Below are 24,700 nucleotides of genomic sequence, written 5' to 3'. Positions count from 1 at the left end.
GCTATAAAACTGTCACAATCGATTAACTTTATCGATTCATGCAATCTTTTTGCGCGCGGACTCCGTAATTACATACTCTGTGGCCGTATTTTCGCGCGCTTTTGTCTATGGCCGGGTAAAAAGGGTTCGCACGCGCGCGGTTTCTCTATGCTCGCACAATGCAGGTCAAGCACCTGTCCCGCTCTAATTAGTGACGTCTTCTCTGTCCCAGCCAGCGGATAGGGCTGCCTGTGTTGCCATCTTCAAAAATGATTATTTTTTTAAATTATTCTATGTCTTTGTGGCAATTATTATGCTAGGGCACATTGGTTTTGTCATTGTAGTGTAATAGATATAGCAAGTTATTTGACACTGTGTAGGTCTAGGTGGTATTTGTGGTGCAAACTGCATCAAACTTAAACACTGTAAAAAAGTACATTATTAAGGTACTATTCCCACCTCTCATTTCCACCGCTGCAACTCCTGTGTAGCCAGGATCTACTGCTTGACCGCCAATAAAACCTCAACCAGTGAAGGTCAAGTTTGTCCCGGGGGAAGTATTAGATTCAGGATCATAGTTTTTGTTCCTTCCTGTCCATTCGCTAATTTCGCTATAGCCTAGCTTTATGTGTACACAATCCTAGGTCCGTTTACACATTGCCTACAAATACCTAAACGGTACTTTGCGAGTGTATATTGTATTGCTCTATTTTGTAGCGTTATCCATTGTGGTTGTTGTATTACAGTTCACAATAGATTAATGATATTATCACGGTTAGTTATGGCGTAATAAAGACTTAACTAACCCCATTATGGTATGTTATTGTAAAAGTGTTATTATTGTACGCAGAGGCTTTTATTATGTACAAAATTAATGTAAACTTTTTTTCCACTTCAGGCTATACATTCTTGTTGGTAAATCACACCTTTTACAACTATTTAATTGATGGAGGATGGATGGAAGGGAAGTCGAACCTTAACTTGGAACTCCTCCTATGTTCTTCTGATTATGGTCCAATGACAGTCTAACTTTCCCCCGGGACAAACCTGACCTTCACTGGTTGGGTTTTCATTGGCGGTCAAGCTGTAGATCCTGGCTACACAGGAGTTGCAGCGGAGGGAACGAGAGGTGGGAATAGTCCCGTTAACTAAGATGCACAATGTTCAGCTTGAGGTTCGAATAGTGCTGGATGTAGGTGTCTTGTACAGACGACGGCATATCAAGCGAAACGCTGTAGCATTTTATGTAGTTTTAATAAAGGCGATTTTCAACCACAATGAATAGTGTGAAGTGCTGTGGACTGTTCCTACTTTCATACCGAGTTACCTAATAAAATTCTATAAATAACTAAAGAAAAGCAAAACATCCGTAACATAACTCGATCAATATTCGCTCATATGTTATAGGTATTACATAAAACAGTAACAATCATTAACATTGCGTACATTTTCGATTTTCATTGCCAAGAATGGGGCAAGTTTCGATTCGTGACTGCCTTGCGTGACAATCAAGACTTAATTTCGGAAGGCTATTCTGGACTCACACGATATTTATGACATAAGCCTACGAACCGAATGTCAAATTACCTCAGTAGATGAAATGAATCTAAGTTGTAATACCTATCAAGTTAAAAAAGTCATTAGGGTAAAGATAATTAATCTTTAGTGGTAACTAGTAGTAGAGACCCATTGCTTCTGCATCGTTCTATGCCTACCTAGAATTATTTTTTTACCTATTTTTAATTTCAAATAAGTTTAAGTGTTTATTACTTTCATATTTTAGTTTCTGTTAAATGGAATATGGATAAAAAATGCTCCTATTTTAGCACCATTGCAGACATTAAACATTCAATTTCTCTGATATCTGCATGCCATATTAAACTTGCTTACATAATTTCCTGTCTAACAGTAAAATTGTTTTACGTCAATTCAAAATCGCATAAGAAAGTTCCGCCTATTATTGACACGATCTACAAAGTTACAAACGTCACATGGAAATGACATGAATTACGCTACGTTAACCTCAATCGTCGTCGAGCATTATCGTGCACGCTTCGGTACTCGTAACGACGTAATTTAACCCCTAACTGTTGTTGTTTTAAGGTGCTCTCTCACCTGGAGCATTTCCCTGTAATGTAGTATTTCAGATATGATTTTGATTATATTACACTACTGCCACCCTGAGATCTGGAAAACCAAAGTAGTCGACATAGACAGCAGAATTGCCTTTAAGTGGTACATAGTGGGCGGGCACATTGTTCGTAGAACTGATGGCCGTTGGGGCAGAAAAGTTCTCGAGGGGCGACCACGGACCGGATGATGTAGTGTGTGCCTCCCACTAGGTGGACCTCCCCCAAGGCTTTCCATAACGACCGATCCTGCGCTGTCCTCATCCAGGTTCTTCCCGCGACCATCACCAGATCGTCGGTCCACCTAGTAGGAGGCCTGCCCACGCTACATCTTCTGCTCCGTCACTCGAGAACTTTTCTGCCCCAACGGCCATCGTCTCTACGAGCTATATTCCCCGCCACTGCCACTTGATTTTAGCAATTCTGCGAGCTATGTCGGCCATTTCAGATTTCTCAAATTCAGATGCTCAAATCTGTAACGTTACAGGCAAATACGGTCACAGGTCATGAGGAGATCCGTAAACGAACCAAAGTCGCTGACATAGCCCGACGGATTAGCAAGCTGAAGTGGCAATGGGCAGGGCACATAGTACGCAGAACTGACGGCCGATGGGGCAGAAAGGTTCTGGAATGGAGGCCGCGTACCGGAAAACGCAGCGTGGGACGTCCACCTACAAGGTGGACCGACGACATCGTAAAGGTAGCAGGGAAGCGCTGGACGCAGACCGCTGCCAATCGATCAACATGGAAAGCATTGGGGGAGGCCTATGTTCAGCAGTGGACGTCCTATGGCTGAAATGATGATGATGATGACGGTCACAGGTCCAGGTGAGGGAGCACCTTTATGTGCGTATGCGCGACTTCGTGACTTCTTATCGGCAGAAAATCTCAAATTATCAGAATAAGCCAATTTTTGTCGAAGCGAAGGTAATAAAATACCTTGAATCACGGTATTAGGGCTGTATTTATTTCCTAACCTTGGCCTTGGTTCGACTACCTGAGACTATATTAATAAGAATTTACTCTGAACCCGAATGTTTGGATCGATTTTTGACGCTTGTTACTCCCTCACGCTAAAACTATGGGACGGATAAACATAATTCTATCAAATAAAGAATCTAAACTTCATCATCATCATTTAAGCCATAGGAAGTCCACTGCTGAACATAGGCCTCCCCCAATGATTTCCACAATGGCCGGTTGGTGGCGGCCTGCATCCAGCGCCTTCCCGCTACCTTTATGAGGTCGTCGGTCCACCTTGTGGACGTCCTACGCTGCGCTTTCGTGTTACGTGGCCTCCAATCCAGAACCTTGCTGCCCCATCGGCCGTCAGTTCTGCTAACTACATGCCCTGTCTATTGCCACTTCAGGTTACTAATCCGTTGGGCTATGTCAGCGAGTTCGTTTACGGATTTCCTCATTTCTGATTCGATCTCGTTAAGAAACACCTAAATCTTAAAGAATCTAGACTTACTAGTAATTAAAGTCTTGGTAACAAAGCAATTTTAGAGCAGAAAGAAAACACTACATTACATTTCTTAGCACGTAACCTAGCGTGTCACAAACTATGGTGGTTTTTTCTCCACTTACAAGTATTTTCTAAATGGCTATATTTTCCAACGTACTCGTATCTCGCCAATCAGTATTTTGCATGTTTTATTATTGTTCTATTATTATCACGAGAAAGTTGGTAAACTAGTTCGTTTTTAAACAAATTGCATAATTTAACAGTCACTGATCCGAAGCAAGGACATTTTATTTACGTACCTTAATGAATTAGTCCTGGGTGATTAGGTCTTGATGTTTGTCTGGCTAAATCCACATCATAGGCTTGGCTTGACATCAAGCTTGGTCACTTGTCCCATAAGTTGGTTAGGGTTGACGTGTCGGTGGGATACCTGCTTTTGTTTTGCATAAAAAAAAGATAAGTGCAAAAAAATGTGTCAGATGTTGTAGAATAGAACCAGGATTCAAAATATACATGGAGAATTGGAAATTATTTTAGTGGAAGGTAGCAGGAAGGCGCTTGACGCAGGCCGCTACCAACCGGGCAACATGGAAAGCATTGGGGGAGGTCTATGTTCAGCAGTGGACGTCCTATGGCTGAGATGATGATGATGTATTAATATGAGAATGGTATCTTATATAATATTTATGAAAGCCAAAGGTCACTGACTCATTCATCACGAAATCTCAGAAACTTTAAGTGCTAGTAGATTCTCACTAAGACTAAGACGACGGGATTTTGCAAAATTCAACCCATAAGGGTGTAAAACGGGATCCACAGTCCACACGTACGAAGTAGCGGGCGGCCGCTAGTATTGCTATATTCCAATGACCATAACGCCCTACTTCCATCACATTCGCACCTCGCCCACACAGATGAAGAGGCATTACGTCACGCATGTGTTTGTAAACATTGCGTTATCAATCTCGTCTCGCGTGCGCCCGCGCAGTTATTGGTTATGGTTATGGCCAACTGCCGGTACCGCGGGCAGTATAGTTTTCTTTCACTTTGTTAGCGCTTCTGTAGCAGTTAAAGATTGACCTAGATTTCCTGGGTTTAATTTTCTAGTGTAACAACGAACTACAATCAGCAACACCTATCACCGAGCAACGACACTACGTAGTTCGCACGGTTGTCAATAGATGGCACTGTTCGTAGTTAGCTCGCGATATCATTTGATTTTTTCCCGTCCTTAAGTAGTCAGGGCAAGATTGCCCGTGTGTCTTCCATTGCATAGGAGCTTGAAGCGTACAGCAGCATCCATCTCTGGATCTGTTGGACCTTTTAGCGTTACTAGGGCATCGGAACACGTTTATTCCCGCCGACTAGTGCTGGCGTACGGGATCATCCATATACTGGATATTCCGGACCTTGCACCTCCGCGCTGCGACACCGCGTACTCCTACTTAGTGGTTATCTTGTCAAGTTGTCACTCATTGTACTGTACCTACTCTGAAACTCCTGAAGTAAACGGACATATACAGTAGAATCTCGATTATCCGGACTTCGATTATCCGGATATCCGATTATCCGGACTCATTCTTCACAGTTTCTAATTACCGATTTAGGGTCTGGACCCATAAAAACGGAAGGCGCCGACACCGTAACACGGTATGGAGTTCGTCTTAGTTCATTGTTAAAAGAAATGTATTCATCCAATAGTCTAAAATGTAGATTTTTGATGTATTGAAAACCCTTTCTATTGTAAAAAGTTAATTATTGTTTGTTTTACTTTGAAATCGATTATCCGGATTTTCGATTATCCGGAACACCCCTGGTTTTAATTGATCCGGATAATCGGGATTCTACTGTACTGAAATCCTGTCTTTCATTGAAGAACCTACTACAAATTGGCGCACCAACGTGGATTCGACTTCAAGACCTGGTTTACGGCCAAGACCAACACCTAGGCCATCCTATTTGACGAACCAAAAGGCAAAAACTGTGTCAAAAGTCAAGAAGTCTGAAACCGTGAAAATGACAACTGTAAACATGTCTGATGAACAGTTCAAACAATTACTCGCAGTTGTTCATAAAGAGGAACGGAAGGGCTCCTTCAGCAATTGTACCGCCCGATTCAGAGGTGGGGTTGGTATTGGTACCAATGATGTAGAAACGTTTTTGGCAACGGCATCCGTTTACAAAAAATAGAGCGTATTGACGATGTGGACGCTTTAGCTGGTCTACCACTACTGCTCACTGATGATGCTTTGGTTTGGTGGATGGGCATTGAAAAGCAAGTTAAAACGTGGGACGACTTCACAAAGCGTTTCAAAAATGCATTTGCGCCAAAGAAGATGTCGTACATATTATATCAGCAAATTATAGAAGAGAAACAAGACGACGAAGTTTTATCAGAGATATTTATCTCCAGGAAAAGGTCACTAATTGCACAATTAAGCGGTCCTGCACCCACGGAGCAACAGCAAATAGATATGATCTATGGGCAACTGCGGCATAGTATTCGAGAAAGGCTAATCCGTGACTCGATTATTGATTTTGATGACCTATTAGAAAAGGTGAGAGAGGCTGAGCGGAATATTTCTGAAAGAGAACTAAGTGGTCAACAAGATAAAGGAGTCACCAAGACAGACAAACCTGGTAAAACAAAAGTAAGGTGCAACTATTGTCGTCTTATTGGCCATACTATAGAGTTTTGCCGTAAAAAGTCTAAAGCTGAGCGTTTCCAAAACAATAAAATTAACCAAGAGAAACAGAAAGAGCTGCCAGGGAAAAGTGAACCCAGTACATCAACAGATAGCAAGCCCAAATTATCTTGTTATGGCTGCGGAGAACCTAATGTTGTACGCAGTCGTTGCCCAAAGTGTAATAAAAACACTGACACAACAGAATTATCTTTCTGTTTCATACAGTCAAGCATGGATGCCCGTCAAAGACCGACTGTGCCAGTGTCTATCGATGGAATTTGGGGCATGGCATATGTGGACACGTGTGCGAAATCTAGTATAGCCTCATACGATCTATACAGACAATTACAAGACAAGGGCTATTCATTCCAGAAAGAGATGTTGACAATAACACTTGCAGACGGCACAAAGAGGAACCAGGTTGCGTTTGTGTTCAAGGCCTCTGTTTCTCTTTTTGGAAAAAGAACGTTGACATCATTTATAGCTCTGCCTGAAGCCAAAAACACACGCACACTTCTAGGAGTTGGCTTTATCCAAGATGCAGGATTGGTCCTAAATTTGCCACAGCTGACATTCCACTTCATCGAAAACCCGGCAAAAACTTACGATCTAATCAGAGAAGATGCTGTAGCTCCTTGTCAACTCACTCCGGTTGTCTCACCTGATTTTACGAGTATACAAGCATCAAGATTGGCTCAGTCAGCTGTAGTTCCACGCCATCAAGAAACATCTAAAACACAAATAGCCTTTGGCCCACCGGTTGCTAGTGCATCAATGGAAGCGACTACTCCACCTCGCATAGTCAATCCTCGCATTATGGGTTCGATGTCGGAGTATTTTTATCAAACGCCACCGTGTAAGCGTAAAAGTGATTTATTTGATGGCTACTCACCAGTATTGGATGCCTTATATGAAGATGCAAAAGAAGCCATCAATAATGATAACCTTGATTGGTCATTTGAATTGGCAGACTATAATCACCTGTTTCCCAGTACGGAAATATCATCGGTGGATGTAAAAATTGCGGAACAGCTCCAAGACCTATTAGGGAAAAATTCTGATGTGTTTACACCTAATGGTCGTCCGGCATCGATAGTGGAACACACAATAGATACGGGAAATCATGCACCAATATCGCTGCCACCATATAGACTTAGTCCACCAAAAAAGCAAATTCTGAAAAATGAAATTGATAGAATGCTTCAAGAAGGTGTGATAGAGCCATGTTCATCACCATGGTCAGCCCCGGTGGTTATGATCCCAAAGAAAAATGGTCAAGTACGGGTTTGTGTAGACTACCGCCAACTTAACAGCATAACAGTTCCGGACGTATACCCAATGCCCCGTATAGATGATCTCCTACACGATGCTAAGGTCACAGCCTTCATGTCAACGTTAGATTTACGTGCTGGATATTGGCAAATTAAAGTTAAAGATGAAGACCAAATGAAAACTGCTTTCGTTACTCCATTTGGTCTATACAAGTTTAACAGAATGCCGTTTGGCTTACGCAACGCCCCAGCCACATTCCAAAGATTAATGGACAGATTGAAAATTTCATTGAATCACGTCAAGATACTGGTATATTTGGATGACCTTATTGTCTTATCAAGTACTTTTAGTCAACATTTACAAGATCTCCAAGATGTCTTTGATCGACTTAAAGAGTTTAACTTGACGATCAACAAAGAAAAATGCAATTTTTGCTGCCCGAAAGTAAAATACCTTGGACATTATATTACCGTTAATGGACTTGAGTTAGACCCTGATAAAGCTAAAAGTATTTTGTGCATGTCACCGCCTAGAAATTTGAAGCACTTGCAATCATTTATACAAATGTGTTCGTGGTACCGAAGATTTGTACCAAACTTTGCCAAAGTCGCAGAGCCATTAACCAGACTTATGAAGAAGAATGCAGTTTGGACCTGGGATTCTGATCAAAGCGAAGCATTTGATAAGTTACGGATGTTACTTTCAAAACCCCCTATATTGGCACAAGCTGATTCATCTAAGCCATACGTATTGAAAACGGATGCTAGTAATTATGCGATCGGAGCGGTCTTAGTGCAGGGGGAGGGCGAACAAGAACACCCCGTAGAATACGCTAGTCGTTTACTTAATCAAGCGGAGAGAAATTACTCTACCACAGAACGCGAGGCGCTAGCTATCATCTGGGCAATAAACAAATTTCGTGGTTATATCGAGGGTTCTCAAATAACTGTACAGACTGATCATCAAGCCCTTAAGTGGCTCATGTCGTTAAAATCACCAACTGGTCGCTTGGCACGATGGGCTCTTCAATTACAACCCTACGACATAAACATAAAATATGTAACGGGAAGGAAAAACGTAGTAGCCGATGCACTCTCGAGACCTTTCTGTAACGATAAGACGGCGAAAGATTGTGGAATATGTACGGTCTCCATCGATTTACCAGCAAAAAGTAGTGATGAGATAAGGCAGGAACAGTTGCGTGACGAAGGCATTGCTAAAATTGTAGAAGCACTAGAAGGAACGGTTGAGGAAAATGCAAAATATTGGAGCCGAAAAGGTTACCTACTGAACAATGGTCTTTTGTATCGATATAGCCCTGATCTCGAAAACGAAAACTGTCAGATAGTTGTGCCTAAACACGAACAAGACAAGGTCGTATCTACCTATCATGATGACCCAATGGCTGGTCATAACGGTGTTGATAAAACAGTAGACCGTATCGCTAAAAGATACTACTGGAAAGGTTTAAGAGGAACTGTTGAAGCCTACATCAAACAATGCATTGATTGCCAGAGATACAAACCTTTAAATAAAAAACCAGCGGGACTACTCCAAACGACACCTATGAATCAAAGATTTGAAATAATTTCCTTCGATTTATTTGGCCCTCTTCCTACTTCAAACAACAATAAGAATTGGATTTTTGTAGTTGAAGATGTCGCAACAAGATGGGTTGAGTTGTTTGCGTTAAGTCAAGCTACTGCAGAGGAATGTGCCAAAGTCCTCCTAAATGAAATAATTCTTCGCTACGGTACGCCAAGACGTTTTATGAGCGACAATGGTACTCAATTTGTGAGCAGTGTGATGCAGCAACTAACGTATTGTCTGAATATATCACAAGGGTTCATTCCATTATATCACCCGGAAACAAATCCTGTGGAACGGCGAAATAGAGATTTGAAAACGCAACTTGCAATAATAGTTGGTGATTGTCATGAAACTTGGGATGAAAAGTTGCCGAGTATACGCTTCGCCATGAATACCTCCAAGATGATTTCTACTGGATTCTCACCTGCCTTTTTAACATTTGGTAGAGAACTACGTACTCCAGATGACTGCGAACATGACCTGAAAGAAATCATAATGAATGAAAACTTCATACCCGAAATCACTCCAAGACTATTCAATATGGCAAACACGCTGAATCGAGCAAGAGAAATTCAAGAGATGAATGAAGAAAGAAGAAAAGAATATGTTGACCAGAAACGTCGTCCAAGTCCACAATACAAGCCCGGAGACTTCGTCCTAGTTGATTCGCATCTGCTAAGTAAATCTGCTCAAAGGTTCTGCGCAAAACTAGCCCCTAAACGTGATGGTCCTTACATCATATTGCGCATTCATGGACCGAGCTCTTATGAAATTTCCTCCCCAACTAACCCTAATCAGCCTATTGGCTTATATCATTCATCAGCATTACATCCCTATCAAAGTTCTCAAAATTCTGATGAACTTCCACTTCCTGTTAGACCTATACGTAAAAGAGGTCGACCCAAGAAAATCCAACAAAACGATGGTCCTAATACAACAACCACCATCCCGGAGCAGTCAAGACGTCCGAGAGGCCGTCCACCGAAGACGACCCAGTAACTTCATTCCTGCGATCCTGTCTTCCTCGCCGGGACGTCGTCGGAGCCAGAGGGGGAGACTGTAACAACGAGCTACAATCAGCAACACCTATCACCGAGCAACGACACTACGTAGTTCGCACGGTTGTCAATAGATGGCACTGTTCGTAGTTAGCTCGCGATATCATTTGATTTTTTCCCGTCCTTAAGTAGTCAGGGCAAGATTGCCCGTGTGTCTTCCATTGCATAGGAGCTTGAAGCGTACAGCAGCATCCATCTCTGGATCTGTTGGACCTTTTAGCGTTACTAGGGCATCGGAACACGTTTATTCCCGCCGACTAGTGCTGGCGTACGGGATCATCCATATACTGGATATTCCGGACCTTGCACCTCCGCGCTGCGACACCGCGTACTCCTACTTAGTGGTTATCTTGTCAAGTTGTCACTCATTGTACTGTACCTACTCTGAAACTCCTGAAGTAAACGGACATATACTGAAATCCTGTCTTTCATTGAAGAACCTACTACACTAGTAGATTAATTGAATTTTTATGTTTTCTAAAACTTTTATCCGAGAATAACTCCTGGAATAACTGACTGGCACATTGACAATTTGACAGTTTTAGTATGGGAAATAATGTCAACATGACAAGTTTATTCTGAGATTAATATTTACCCTTGTATAGTCGAATCCACCCTAAAAGGGAAGTAAAATGCTATATGTAACATTTGATTAGACCTTAATTATGTAAACAAACATTGCAAGTTAAAACAATAATTATTTGCAGTTTGTAAATTGCTAGGTATTTTTTGCGTTTTTTTACAAATTCAGTATCATTTAATATTTACCTATCATCAAGGTTATCCTACAGGTAACTGACCCAAACTATACCAAAGGACCATTTATCAGTAGTGGCAACAAAGGCTCTCTTATGGGCAAAAAATATACTCTTTGGTCACGATTTTCTACGCTCCAAAACATGATTCGCCAATAATAATGTGGTTTATTCTATTAATATACTAGTATTTATCGACCAAAGGTTTTTGCAGTCTCTATCGTTTCTATTATTAGGATCTCATAAGATGGTTTTTTAGGTTTAGGTTTGATTTGAATGAAACCAACCATCCAATCCATTCACATTGGAGCGTTTGAGCGTCATCTCTCTCAGAATAAGGCCCGTACTCTATACAAATAACTAATTAACGATATAGTAGGTACTCTAGTCTTATCATCGTCATCTTTTCCACATCTCGCCACAGGACGTCCACTGCTGAACATAGGCCTCCCCCAATGATTTCCACATTGCCCGGTTGGTAGCGGCCTACACCCAGCGCCTTCCTGCTACCTTTATGGGTTCTTTATGGGTCTTTATGAGGCCTCCCCCAATGATGTCCACATCGCCCGGTTGGTAGCGGCCTGCATCCAGCGCCTTCCTGCTACCTATATGAGGCCTCCCCCAATGATTTCCACATCGCCCGGTTGGTAGCGGCCTGCATCCAGCGCCTTCCTGCTACCTTTATGAGGTCGTCGGTACACAGTAGGTACTCTACCTACCCACAATGTATTAGATAACCGCGGAACAAGTTCCGAATTCAAATGGTGGACGCGTCGCGCATTCAAATTCGCGCCGGAAGCCGCTAATGCGGTAACGAGCGTGCGCGTGCGCAAGCAGGGCTGCCTACTAGAGGAAATCAGATGTACAGACAGAAGAGAGCTCATGAAAATAATATTACTTGTGAGTTTTTGCAACTCACGAAGGCAAGTGAGCTTTACTTGTGTGTGTACGTGTACATGTACATAACGATAGTGTAATGTCTACCAAAACTTTTGAAAAACGAACAGTAGCGAGCCACCACACATGTAAAGCTCACTCGCCTTTGTGAATTGCAACAACTACATTAAGGGTGGGTTGCACCATCTTACTTTAACTTTGACAAACGTCATAAATCTGTCAAACTCCATACAAAAAGCACCGGTTATTGTAATTGTTACGGTTAAAATAAGGTTGTGCAACTCAGCCTAAGAGCTATTTTGCAACGTAAATGTATATTCGTATCAACTGTATCTACTTTAATTGCCCCGTGTGGTTCCGGCAGAGTAAAATAGGATCACCCCCAGTCACTCTTCCAGTTGATGTCGTAAATGGCGACCGTCTGGCCATCTTGGGGAATGTAGACCAAATCTTCCATTTGTCTTTGGTAAAAGAGGGCCATGCTGCTACATTGGAGACTAAAGAAAGATGTAGATAGATGATGATACTAATAAATTAAATACACAAAGTTTGTTGAGCCTGGATGGATTTTTCTTACTCCATAACGCAAAAACTATTCGAGGGATTTTGTTGAGACTACAGTACAGTATTTTAGATTAGGTATTACAAATGCGTAAAGAATTCTATGATTGATTTAATTTTAACAATGGACAGCCCTATAGTCTCCGGTCGTTCCATATCAAGCGATGTTTTGCTACGTACGGAACTTTAGTTTTTAGGAGGCATTGAATATGTTAAATCAATGATTATGGGCAGTGATTTAAATACGTTCCTATTTTATAGCCGATAGAGTTTAATTTGGCTGAGATGGCTTGGATTGATCTTTAATCAATCAAGACAAAAGGAACAATTGAATAATTTTACCAAAAGCAATCTTACACTGGTACCTGTATCTCACCTGATGGTAAGTGATGATCAGGCCTAAGGTGGAAGAGCCGAGCTTCACCTGGAATCCTCAACCACGGAGGAACTGGCTATCTTACCTCTAACTGCCGGTACACAACAATGCTGTTAACATTGTTGTTATGGCGACAGACTTAGGTAAGATGGTGGTAGCTTGCCAGGCGTTCTTAGAACAAGCCCTACCACCAACCAAACCGAACAGAAAAATCTGCCCCCACTGGGAATCGAACCCTCGGGACCTCTGCGTCTGAAGCAGGTGGTCTTACCACTAGACCACAGAGGCGGTTAAGTGTGTATGGCATTAAGTAAATGTTTTACCAGTTACTGGTTTCTCGTGGTCAATTTATCCTAAATCTAAACCTTTGTAAATAGGATAGTTAAACCATGTACCTATTTGCTTGCTATTATGTAGGTTACTGGGTATCCTTCCGTTAGGCCAAATTACTTTTCGCCAAATTTCACTTCGCAAACAACTTATCGCCAAATTTTCATTTCCCAAATGAACTTTTAGCAACTGTACTTTTCGCAACTAATTCATTTAGTCAAATTATCATTTGGCAAAATTTAACTTGGCAAATGTTCATGTAGCAAATGTTTTATTTTGCCAAATATTATATCCCAAATAATTGGTTTGGTCAAATTGACACTTCACAATTTCACATACTTACCCACCGTTACCTACAAATCAAAGCATAAGGCACGTGATCGTGGTTTTCACAAGAATTTTATGTAAAACAAAGAGATTGCAGAAAGTAGGTATTGCAGAAAATAGTAGGTTAGGTTAGAACAGTGACCCTTGGCAGCGGCCGCCGAGCGCTAGAATCACCTCTATTGTTAATGAATCATTTGGAAATTTCGATAAAAAGACTGAATTAAGAAAATTAATTTAGAACAAATTTTATATTAACTAAGTACCCACTAAACAAAATAATAACCACAAAAGCTAATTTGTATTCCATTCTATGCACCAATCAAATTGTTTTGTAAATAGTTTATCGTGAAATATTTTTTAAACATACTTTGCCAAACAATAATATGCCAAAAACGACATTTGCGAATTAAAAGTTTGCAATAAGTTGTTTTGCCAAATGAAAATTTGCGAAACGTTGTTTGCGATGTGATAATTTGGGAAACGTTTTTTGGCCAAACATTAGTAATCCAGGTTACTGTCCTTCTAATTTTAAGTTCAACGTTTCTTCCGTATTCACAAATTTTATGAACTCAATTCTGGTGTAATATTCATAAAATTACAAGACAAGTGACATTAGTTGATGTCGCCATTGTTGTAACGCGTAAAACCATTGTTTCGCAGTTCACACACTTACGAGTGATTGTTATGGAAAATACTACTTACGAAATATGTAGAATTATATTTATGACGGTTACTAGGTTTGCTTCCGAAGTACTGAGGAAGAAAAGTTTGTAATTTTTTTTTAATTATAAACACTTATCAACTCAGACCTCTATTTTATACGGGTCTGTATTCAGTTAAAGGACCAGACACAAGAAGTTTCCACATGACAAGGGATTATTTTTATTCCCAGCGTCCACCACCAGACGTCCACCCTGGTGGACTTTGCGAAAATTTTACTTCGGGAACACTAAGGCTGGGTTGCACCATCTTAATTTAACTTTGACAAACGTCAAAAATCTGTTAAACTCCATACAAAAACGCCGGTTATAGTTATGGTCAAAGCTAGGTGGTGCAACTCAGCCTAACAGTGGAAACAGATAATTAGATGATTCCCTGCGTCCTTACATAAAAGATACGCCCGTATTCACAAACGTTACTATGAGGTCTCACAGTGCGCGTGGACGCACAGGGTGACACACGAACCAATCACAGAGCTCTATTCAACACAGTGCGTTCGATTTGCTGCTTCACTTAGGCAAGCATCGTTGGTGAATACGGCCGATAGATTCTACTTCCTCTAGCATTTTTATTAATATTTAGGTAGGTATATTGAAGAAGTGTAACTGGTGTAACTACTAAACAAAATTAAGATGAATGGTTCTTTTTCAGGACTAAGGAACCCTATAAAATAGTTCCCGCATCATTTAAAATACCAGGTCAATAGATTCTTAACCCCAATGCAACGCATTTCGTTATAGTTAACGTTAACAATTGGTTAAATTAAATCACTTCTGTCTGAGTAGGAAGTGGGGTGACTCAGCTGATTTCCCCCACATTTATTTAGGGATTTGGGATGGAGGTATTATGGGTTTGAACTGACTGTTTTTTGTTAAATTCATAATTAATTCGATCGGAATTCAATTAGCGAAAAAATGGTTTCTTAATAACATGAATTGTATAGATGACTACAAACAAAATAAGATAAACGCTGTGATTTATTTATTGGATGATACGTTTTTTATGTTATAGTCAACATAACGTAACATGTCATTTTATAAATACAAAATAACAAACTGTCTGTCTGTCTCTTGCCTTTTCATTCTGAAGCTGAGTTGCACCATCTTACTTTAACTTTAACAAACGTCAATTATCTGTCAAACTCCATACAAAAAACACCAGTTATCGTTATAAATAGTTACTGTTAAAGTTAGGTGGTTCAACGCAGCCTTAAACGTTTGAACCGATTTAGATGGGCATAAATAAGGATATAAAAATCCAGGAACAATATTATGAGGTTGGTTTTTATCCCTAATCCCTTTGTTTAAACGAAGTACAAATAAAGGTTAATTCCAATCCACTAAACCCCTTTTTCTCTTTCCAGACAAGTGGGCCGCAACCTCATCATCCCCGGGGGAACTCGCACCATTGACGCGACCGGGAAACTGGTGATCCCGGGAGGAATCGATCCCCACACCCACTTTGAGTTGGAAATGATGGGTGCCAAGGCTGCTGACGACTTCTACAAGGGGACCAGAGCGGCGGTAGCTGGAGGAACTACTACTGTCCGTAAGTATCCTTCATCATCATCATCATCATCATCATCATCATTTCAGCCATAGGTCGTCCACTGCTGAACATAGGCCTAGGCCATAGGTACTTCCAAACGCTCCTTAAAATTCAGTGTAAATTCATATTAATATATTTTATAATTTTCATGTTGATTCAAAAGAAGTTAATGCTACATAATCCAGTCACCTCACCTAAATACTAATATTTGAATAACCCCTACCTAGTGTAAAAGGTCAACTTTCACTGTTGTCGTCCTTGGTAAAATTAATTATGAAGGATAAGTAAACACTCACTAGCACGACGTATAATACGTACAGCGCCATCTGTTTATTGTTGTTCGAAGCCGGGTAAAGAAAGACTGCTTAGGGCATGTAGTAATATTATTTTTCTTCCGTTTTTCAGTTGACTTCGTTCTACCTCAGAAGGGGCAGTCCCTTGTGGAAGCTTACAACAACTGGAGACAGAAGGCTGACGGCAAGGTAAATCTAAAACATAGTTAATGCCAAAATCTATGACAGACAGTGGCGGGGCAAGACCTAAATTTGATGTGGGCAAGACAGATTTCGCGAGGCCTTGTTCTGTGGCGACCTGAAGACGGATTTAAATAATAAAAAAAACGGGTCAATGGTCTATTCATTGACAGTTTCTGATTTCTTGATTCAGTGATTATTTTTAAAAGAATATTGCGCCAAAGAATAATGTTCGTCACTTAAAACCGTGTTGTTGCTTAATTTTGTGTCTGATTATGACTGAATTTGTTTGGAAAAAAATATATTTTTATTTTTAACTACATTGATAGCTAAAATCAAGAATTTATATTTAATCCTTCAAGCTCCGCGAATCTAGACACAATAGATAATCAATTGTTATGACATTAATTAATGCCGTCTGGGACTCAATCGGTTAATAGTCAATGTTTGCATTTATTGTCGTATTGTGATATTGTCATCTCCACCTTGCATACATTTTTTCAAAAATTTTGATGCGACGCGAGGCCCCTTGTACCGCGAGGCCGTAGGCGGTGGCCTACGTCGCCCACGCCTTACGCCGCCACTGATGACAGATGTTGAACCAAAGCCTGTCCAGGTCCACTGCTGGGCAAAGATCTTCCCCAAAGATTTCTACAACGACCGGTCTTGCACTGCCCGCATCTAGGTGTTTCCCGACCTTTACTAGATCGTCAGTCCAGCAAGTGGGACAGGCTTGCCTACATTAGACTCCCTGCATACTATACGGCAGATAGTTTGGCTGTTAATCAGTATAAGATTCGATTCGATTCCGATTCCTCATACAAATAAGCTGACCTATCGGCCAAAAAGTTTGTAATCTACTTATTATTGTTTTGTCGGACCATACCTACTCTATAACAAGGCTGCTCAACCTTTTGAGAGTCGGGCCAAACGGAGGATTCAGTCGTTAACGACGGGCCACTTACATTTCCTATTTCTTTTACTCTCAGGAGAAGCGCAATAAAAACTCAATTAATAAGATCAAACCATACTTTCGCGGGCCACTTAAAAGCCACACTGTGGCTCGCGGGCCTGGGGCTGAGTATCCCTGCTCTATAATGAATCTTCTATCTTTAGGTATGCTGCGACTACGGTCTCCACGTGGGCGTGACCTGGTGGTCTCCTGCCGTGAAGAAGGAAATGGAGAAACTGACCTCCGAGGAGTACGGAGTGAACTCCTTCAAGATGTTCATGGCGTATAAGGACGCGTGGATGCTGGACGACTATGACCTTTCTTGCGCTATGGAAACGTGCACTGAGCTGAGGGCTTTGGCTCAGGTAAGTAATCTGTTCTATTCATCTTCATTCTTCATTTTTCTCTAAATCATCGTCATCATTCCAGCCGAAGTACTAGTCCTCCAATGCTGGATAAGGATTAAGGATTCTAAAGATTTTCATAAAAACCGTTCCTTAACACAGTATGTAACGGTCCTAAAACACGGAAACACCTACTTACTAACGGAGCTGATTACCACGTATTTTTAATATCTTAACATTTTTTTTTCTATTTTACCATTCCCGACAAACTTATGATTTTAAAGATACCTAACTACAGACAAAAGAAGTAAAAATCCTATTATTTGATCCCAAAAAAATAAATGACATTTATGACTAGCGGTCGCCCGCGACTTCGTACGCGTGGATCCCGTTTTGCCCCCTTAGGGGTGAAGTTTCGTAAAATCCGTTCTTAATGAGCACCTACGTTCTAAAAGGTACCCCCATGCAAAATTTGAAACTCCTAGCACTTGTAGTTTCTGAGATTTCATGTTGAGTGAGTCAGTCAATAAGTGACCTTTCGCATTTATAGATATACATATATTATGTATATGTAGCTAAGTTGTCTAGAGTCAGTGTAGCGTTTCATTTTTGATATGCTGTATTTTTGTGGCCTGTACTATCTATTCTTAAGTGACTCCTAATTATTTGTCTTTATTTTCTAAAACCTCTACTTGGTCTCTCCAGGTTCACGCCGAAAACGGCCACATCATCGCCCGGAACACCGAGAAACTTCTAGAGGCAGGAGTGACCGGCCCTCACGGCCACCAGCTGTCCCGCGACGAGGAGGTGGAGGCCGAGGCCGTCAACCGCGCCTGCGTCATCGCCAACCAGGTCAGTGCAGCATCAGTTCATCTAGTCTTTACTGCAGGAGCACGCGCCTCTAATTTACCAGAGGCTTGCATCATCGCTAACCAGGTCAGGACACCAATACCTCCTTTAGAGACTTGCATCATCAGGCCATCTGGTCCCCACTGCAAGTAAGTACCCTCTCTAGAGGCCAGCGCTAACCAGGTCAGAGCATCATCAGGTCATCTAGTCGCCACTGCAGGAGCTCGATCCTCTCTAACTTGCGAGAGGCCTGCTAGCCAGGCTAGCATCAGGTCAATTAGTCTCTCCAGAGACTTGGATCATCGCTAACCAGATCAGTGCAGCATCAGGAGACAGGTCACACCATAACAACACTGAGGAGCTGCTAACCTGGTGTCAGTGCATCATTATGCCATCTAGTCCAAGAGAGAGGTCACATCATAGCAACAGTGCGGAGCTGCGAAAGGCAGGATTGCATCATCAGGTCATCTGGTCTCCACTGCAGGAGCACGACCCTCCCTAACTTACCAGAGACCTGCTGACCAGGTCAGTGCATCATCAGGTCATCTAGTCGCCACTTCAGCAGCTCGATCCTCTCTAACTTGCGAGAGGCCTGCTAACCAGGCTAGCATCAGGTCAACTAGTCTCTCCAGAGACTTGGATCATCGCTAACCAGATCAGTGCAGCATATCAAGAGAGGTCACATTGTAGCAACACCGAGAAGCTTCTAGAGGCGGGCGTGACCGGCCCTCACGGCCACCAGCTGTCCCGCGACGAGGAGGTGGAGGCCGAGGCCGTCAACCGCGCCTGCGTCATCGCCAACCAGGTCAGTGCAGCATCAGGAGAGAGGTGACATCATAGCAACACAGAGGAGCTCCTGACCTGGTGTCAGTGCATCATTATGTCATCTAGTCCAAGAGAGAGGTCAGGCAGAATTGCGTCATCAGGTCATTTGGTCTCCACTGCAGGAGCAAGACCCTCTCTAACTTACTAGAAGCCTGCCAACTTAGTCAGTGCAGACAGAGGTCGCACCTAGTATAGTAACACTGTGGAGCTGCTAGGGGCATCAAGTCATCTAGTGTCCACTGCAGAAGCTATAACCTCTCTAGAGACCTACGTAATTATTACCAGGTCATTTAGCCTCCATTACAGGAGCAATACTCTTTCTAGAGGCCTGCAGCATCGCTAACAGGTCAGTGCAGCATCATAGCAACACTGAGGAGCTGCCAGAGGCGTCAGGTCATCTATTCACCACTGCAGGAGCAAGACCCTCCCTAACTTACCAGAGACCTGCTGACCAGGTCAGTGCATCACCAGGTCATCCAGTCGCCACTGCAGGAGCTCAATCCTCTCTAACTTGCGAGAGGCCTGCTAACTAGGCTAGCGTCTGGTCATCTAGTCTCTCCAGAGACTTGGATCATCGCTAACCAGATCAGTGCAGCATATCAAGAGAGGTCACATCATAGCAACACCGAGAAACTTCTAGAAGCGGGAGTGACCGGCCCTCACGGCCACCAGCTGTCCCGCGACGAGGAGGTGGAGGCCGAGGCCGTCAACCGCGCCTGCGTCATCGCCAACCAGGTCAGTGCAGCATCAGGAGACAGGTCACACCATAACAACATAAAGGAGCTCCTGACCTGGTGTCAGTGCATCATTATGTCATCTAGTCCAAGAGAGAGGTCAGGCAGAATTGCGTCATCAGGTCATTTGGTCTTCACTGCAGGAGCAAGACCCTCTCTAACTTACCAGACACCTGCTGACCAGGTCAGTGCATAATCAGGTCATCTAGTCGCCACTGCAGGAGCTCGATCCTCTCTAACTTGCGAGAGGCCTTCTAACCAGATCAGTGCAGCATATCAAGAGAGGTCACATCATAGCAACACTGAGGAGCTACTAGAAGTGGGAATAACCGGCCCTTGCCAGTTGTCCCGGGACGAGGAGGTGAAATCCTGTTTCCAATTTGACCTGGATTCTTGTACAGTCAGCGTCAAATAGTTCATGGCACCCAAAGTGACCAAGAAATTGACAATGCAACCTTATTCCAATTGCGACAAAGACGTGTTCGAACTTTTTGCTACTTTAAATGCCAATAACTAATAATTAACCTATTGATTAGAATCCTAATGTTTCTCCCTAGTGCCTTTCTTTATGTCTTAAACTATTTATCTTCTATTCCAGGCGAACTCCCCGCTGTACATAGTCCACATGATGTCCAAGAGCGCTGTCCAAGCCTTGGAGAATGCGCGCGCGCGCCAGAAGCCGCCTGTGTATGGAGAAACCCTGGCTGCCACTGTTGGCACTGATGGTGAGATTCAAATTCACATTCTTTATTAATATGTAGGCTCTTTTCAGGGCAGTTATGAACGTCCCAATACAGCTTGCTCTATCATCACTTCAGGACTACATATTGGCTGGTGATATGTTTCAATATCGGCTTATTGCATGAACTCACTTTTGTGACCATTTAAAATTATTTGGTTTAAAAATCTTTCCTATTTTGAATAGGAAATATCGACTAGGTATTGCAGTTTTGCAATATAAACCACTTTACATGATTTTTAACAACATCACCAAATTAACATCCTTTTCCATATCATCAGGTCAGACTATTTTCTCTAAGCTGGCCGGACGTAAGACGTAGTTATAAGAAGCGACTTAGAAACAAATATGCGAAAATAAGGCCTCCCCAACTAAATCAATATTAAGGTTTTATTACACCAGTGCAACATACCTGTAACCTACATAAGTGTAGATTTTTTTGCAAATCATGTTTATGAGGGTAGTATAACATATAACTTTCCTCAGGTACCCACTACCGCAACTCGTGCTTCCGTCACGCGGCCGCGCACGTTCTTTCTCCGCCGCTGCGGCCGGATCCTTCTACCCCCCAGGCCATGTGCGAGGCCTTGGCTGAGTGAGTTGCATTTTAAACCCTATTTACTTGTGTTAAGGTTGAAGTTAGTACTAGAATAGGCCTTACTCGATTGATCTGTCGTAAGATCTAGAACTACTACTCCACCCCCAGCTCATGTTGTAAGTAAGTATTGCACTTTGAACCTTAGTTATTTGTATTAAGGATGAAGGCACTAGCAGGTGTTATGTGCTTGCTCATTATCCACTACGGTATCAGTACTCAAAGTTCGAATAATCTTTAGTACTACGCAAGCAATGTAAACTGTTTACATTATGACGTCGCTGCTGTCATCATTGTGAAATGTGTTCTGTATTTGGGCATATTGCTGCGACACCGGCCCCGCCCCCTTTTCACATCTTCCTTTAGTTTCTGTGATCTGTGAGGAAGGCCTATGTTCCGCAGTGGACGTCTTGCGGCTAAAATAATGATATCATGACGTCAAAACCGAGCACCGAACCTGTATCATTTACTTCCAGTGACCGCCTGCAGTTGATCGGCAGCGACAACTGTACCTTCCATGAGAAGGACAAGGAGATTGGCAAGAATAACTTCTCGAAGATTCCCAATGGAGTCAACGGGGTCGAAGACCGCATGGCCATCTTGTGGCAGAAGGCTGTTAACACTGGTAAGGGCCCTTAAGTCATCAGTCAGAAAAATTTTATTCTTCTTGTTGTTTTTTTTTAGATTTGATTTTTTTTTCATTTATTATCATTTTACAAAGGAAGTTCTTAAACATATTACAATTAAATGCATTGGCATAAACCACTGAGGTTTGTTTGCAATGGTAGATGCGGTCAGTCTATTAAATTAGTAATCAAACAGTTGCATTCTACAAAGAAACAAAAAAACATTTACTATCATTAGAACAGACTGGTACCGAACACTGGTATATTGGAAGTCAGTATAAAAAGTAATTGATAGCGCCACCTGACGGGATAATTTCGCGAGTTTACGTTAGGTGTGCTCGATACCGAGTGAGTCAAAAAAATCTACGAAGATTTTAGGTCTTGAAAGAAGCTTCTAGGGGCGCTACAGCGCTCAGGAAAATGTCCTAAGTCATTACATAACGAGTCAATTATTACCTAAACGCATATCGGGTTAAAACATGCTAATGCTGCATTAATTAAGTTTAAAAAATAAAAAATATGTTAATTTTGTCCTGAGTCTATCAAATGTAGCGACTACTAATTCAATATTCAAAGCACGCTATTTCGATCCCCGTCAGCCGCTAAACTATTGTGGTTTAAACACATCACACTGATGTGTGATGAACATAAGTTTAGCAATTCTACAATCTATGGTTACTTTGTTTGCTCTAAGGAAAATCATCACAAAAAAATCCCAATCTCCAGGAATTATGGACCCGTGCCGCTTCGTAGCCGTCACCAGCTCAAACGCAGCCAAGATATTCAACCTGTGGCCGGCGAAGGGCCGCGTGGCCGCCAATAGTGACGCGGATATCGTGGTGTGGGACCCGCGCCTCGAGCGCACCATCTCTGCTGCCGCCCACCGGCATGCCGTGGACTTTAATATCTTCGAGGTAAGGACCAATTTAGCACTGAAGATGACCGAATGACTAATTTAGCTTGGTGCCGACGACTGTAAGCGAGAAACGACTAGAGCTAAAGACTAGAGTCATCGGCATGCTGTGGACTACAATATCTTCGAGGTAACAAGACTGATCCTAGCTCTCTTTCAATACAGCTGCTCCTGTATGCCTTTTTCTAAGATGTCTAAAACGACTGGTTCTACGCTGCGCGTATCTGGACACTTCCAGCGATGAGCGATGCTCGCTAGCGGTCTCAAACACTCGCCAAGAGATCATACAGCCTTAATTTCACTCGCTCGTCGCACTCGCTCTCTCGCTTTAATAGCCCAGCGAGAAAATTACTGGTCGTGACATGCGTGACGTTTCTCGAGCAAGAAAGCTGTTACAAGTTACTCGCTCACTCATCAATGGGAGAGCAGTAGCCATATTGCGGTGAGCAGCTCGAACGCAGCGAAGATATTCAACCTATGGCCAGCGAAGGGCCGCGTGGCCGCCAACAGCGACGCCGATATCGTGGTGTGGGACCCGCGCCTCGAGCGCACCATCTCTGCTGCCGCCCACCGGCATGCCGTGGACTTTAATATCTTCGAGGTAAGGACTAATTTAGCTTGATGCCGACGACTGTGAACGAGCTAGACCCTAACAGTGTACGTACTGGCATGCCGTGGACTCTAATACCTTCGAGGTAAGGACGCTTTTGCCCTGGCGACTATGAGCGAGAAAGGAATAGAGCTAGACGCTAGAGTCTCTGGTGAAGCGAGTGCACTATTAGACTTCAATATCGTCGAGGTAGCAGGATCCTACCTGTCTCTCTCTCTCACTAAAGAAACTCCTGGATTCCTTTTCTACCTATAGACAGCTGCAGCAGGACAATGGTCTCATCCAACGACTGGGCTTACGCTGCGCGTATCTAGATATTTCCAGCAACCTTTAAAGCAGCTGCAAGAGTCTTAAAATGTTATACTCGCTCAGCGATGAGCGATGTTCGCTTGGCGATCTCATTACTCGCCAAGAGACTATCCAGCTGTCATTCTACTCGCTCGTTGCACTCGCTTTAATAGTCCAGCGACAAAATAACTGGTCTTGACATGCGTGACGTTTCTCGACCAACAAAACTGTTGTTAGTTACTCGCTCAATCATCTATGGGGCAGCAGTAGCAATATGACCAGCTCTCGAACGCAGCGAAGATATTCAACCTATGGCCGGCGAAGGGCCGCGTGGCCGCCAACAGTGACGCGGATATCGTGGTGTGGGACCCGCGCCTCGAACGCACCATCTCTTCTGCCGCCCACCGGCATGCCGTGGACTTTAATATCTTCGAGGTAAGGACCCTTTTGGCTTGAACCTGGATGGTGTGAGCAAGAAAGGACCCTAGAGACTCCAGCCTGCTTGATTGGGATCTTCTCCGCTGCTGCACTTAGACATGCTGTAGGCTTCAATATCGTCGAGGTAACAGGACTGATCCTACTTCTCTTTCTTGCTTTAGATCCCTTTTCCACGTTCGTTGCAGGATAAAAGCCTCCCCCAAGGATTCCCACAACTGCTCCTACGCTGCCGACATCTAGACACTTCTATATAGCAACCTATGCAGCAGCTACAAGAGTTGCCAAATATTATACTCGCTTAGCGATGAGCGATCCTCGCTTGGCGCACTCGCTCACTCGCTTTAATAGCCCAGCGACAAAATCACCGGTCTTGACATGCGTATGTTTCTCTAGCGAGAAAACTGTTGCTAGTTACTCGCTCACCCATCTATGGGACAGCAGTAGCCATATTGCAAGATATTCAACCTATGGCCGGCGAAGGGCCGCGTGGCCGCCAACAGCGACGCGGATATCGTGGTGTGGGACCCGCGCCTCGAGCGCACCATCTCTGCTGCCGCCCACCGGCATGCCGTGGACTTTAATATCTTCGAGGTAAGGACCCTTTTGGCTTGAACCTG

The 24,700-nt window shown here is 42.8% G+C and overlaps 1 protein-coding gene across 1 annotated transcript in view; it reads left to right on the top strand.

Annotated features, from left to right (window-relative positions):
- Positions 1-24,700, top strand: part of LOC135084082 (dihydropyrimidinase) — a 62,287-nt gene that overhangs the window by 33,889 nt on the left and 3,698 nt on the right. Inside the window, exons 3-10 of the mRNA XM_063978824.1 lie at positions 15,513-15,697; positions 16,103-16,179; positions 17,287-17,487; positions 18,172-18,318; positions 20,473-20,599; positions 21,100-21,208; positions 21,685-21,833; positions 22,561-22,748. Of these exons, the coding sequence (XP_063834894.1) occupies positions 15,513-15,697; positions 16,103-16,179; positions 17,287-17,487; positions 18,172-18,318; positions 20,473-20,599; positions 21,100-21,208; positions 21,685-21,833; positions 22,561-22,748 (1,183 nt within the window). The remainder of the gene's footprint in view (positions 1-15,512; positions 15,698-16,102; positions 16,180-17,286; positions 17,488-18,171; positions 18,319-20,472; positions 20,600-21,099; positions 21,209-21,684; positions 21,834-22,560; positions 22,749-24,700) is intronic.

Source organism: Ostrinia nubilalis, chromosome 25, assembly GCF_963855985.1.
Source record: "Ostrinia nubilalis chromosome 25, ilOstNubi1.1, whole genome shotgun sequence".
Classification (NCBI taxonomy): Eukaryota; Metazoa; Arthropoda; class Insecta; order Lepidoptera; family Crambidae; genus Ostrinia; species Ostrinia nubilalis.
Note: the sequence above shows the minus strand (reverse complement) of the source record. Positions and strands in the feature narration are given on the sequence as shown.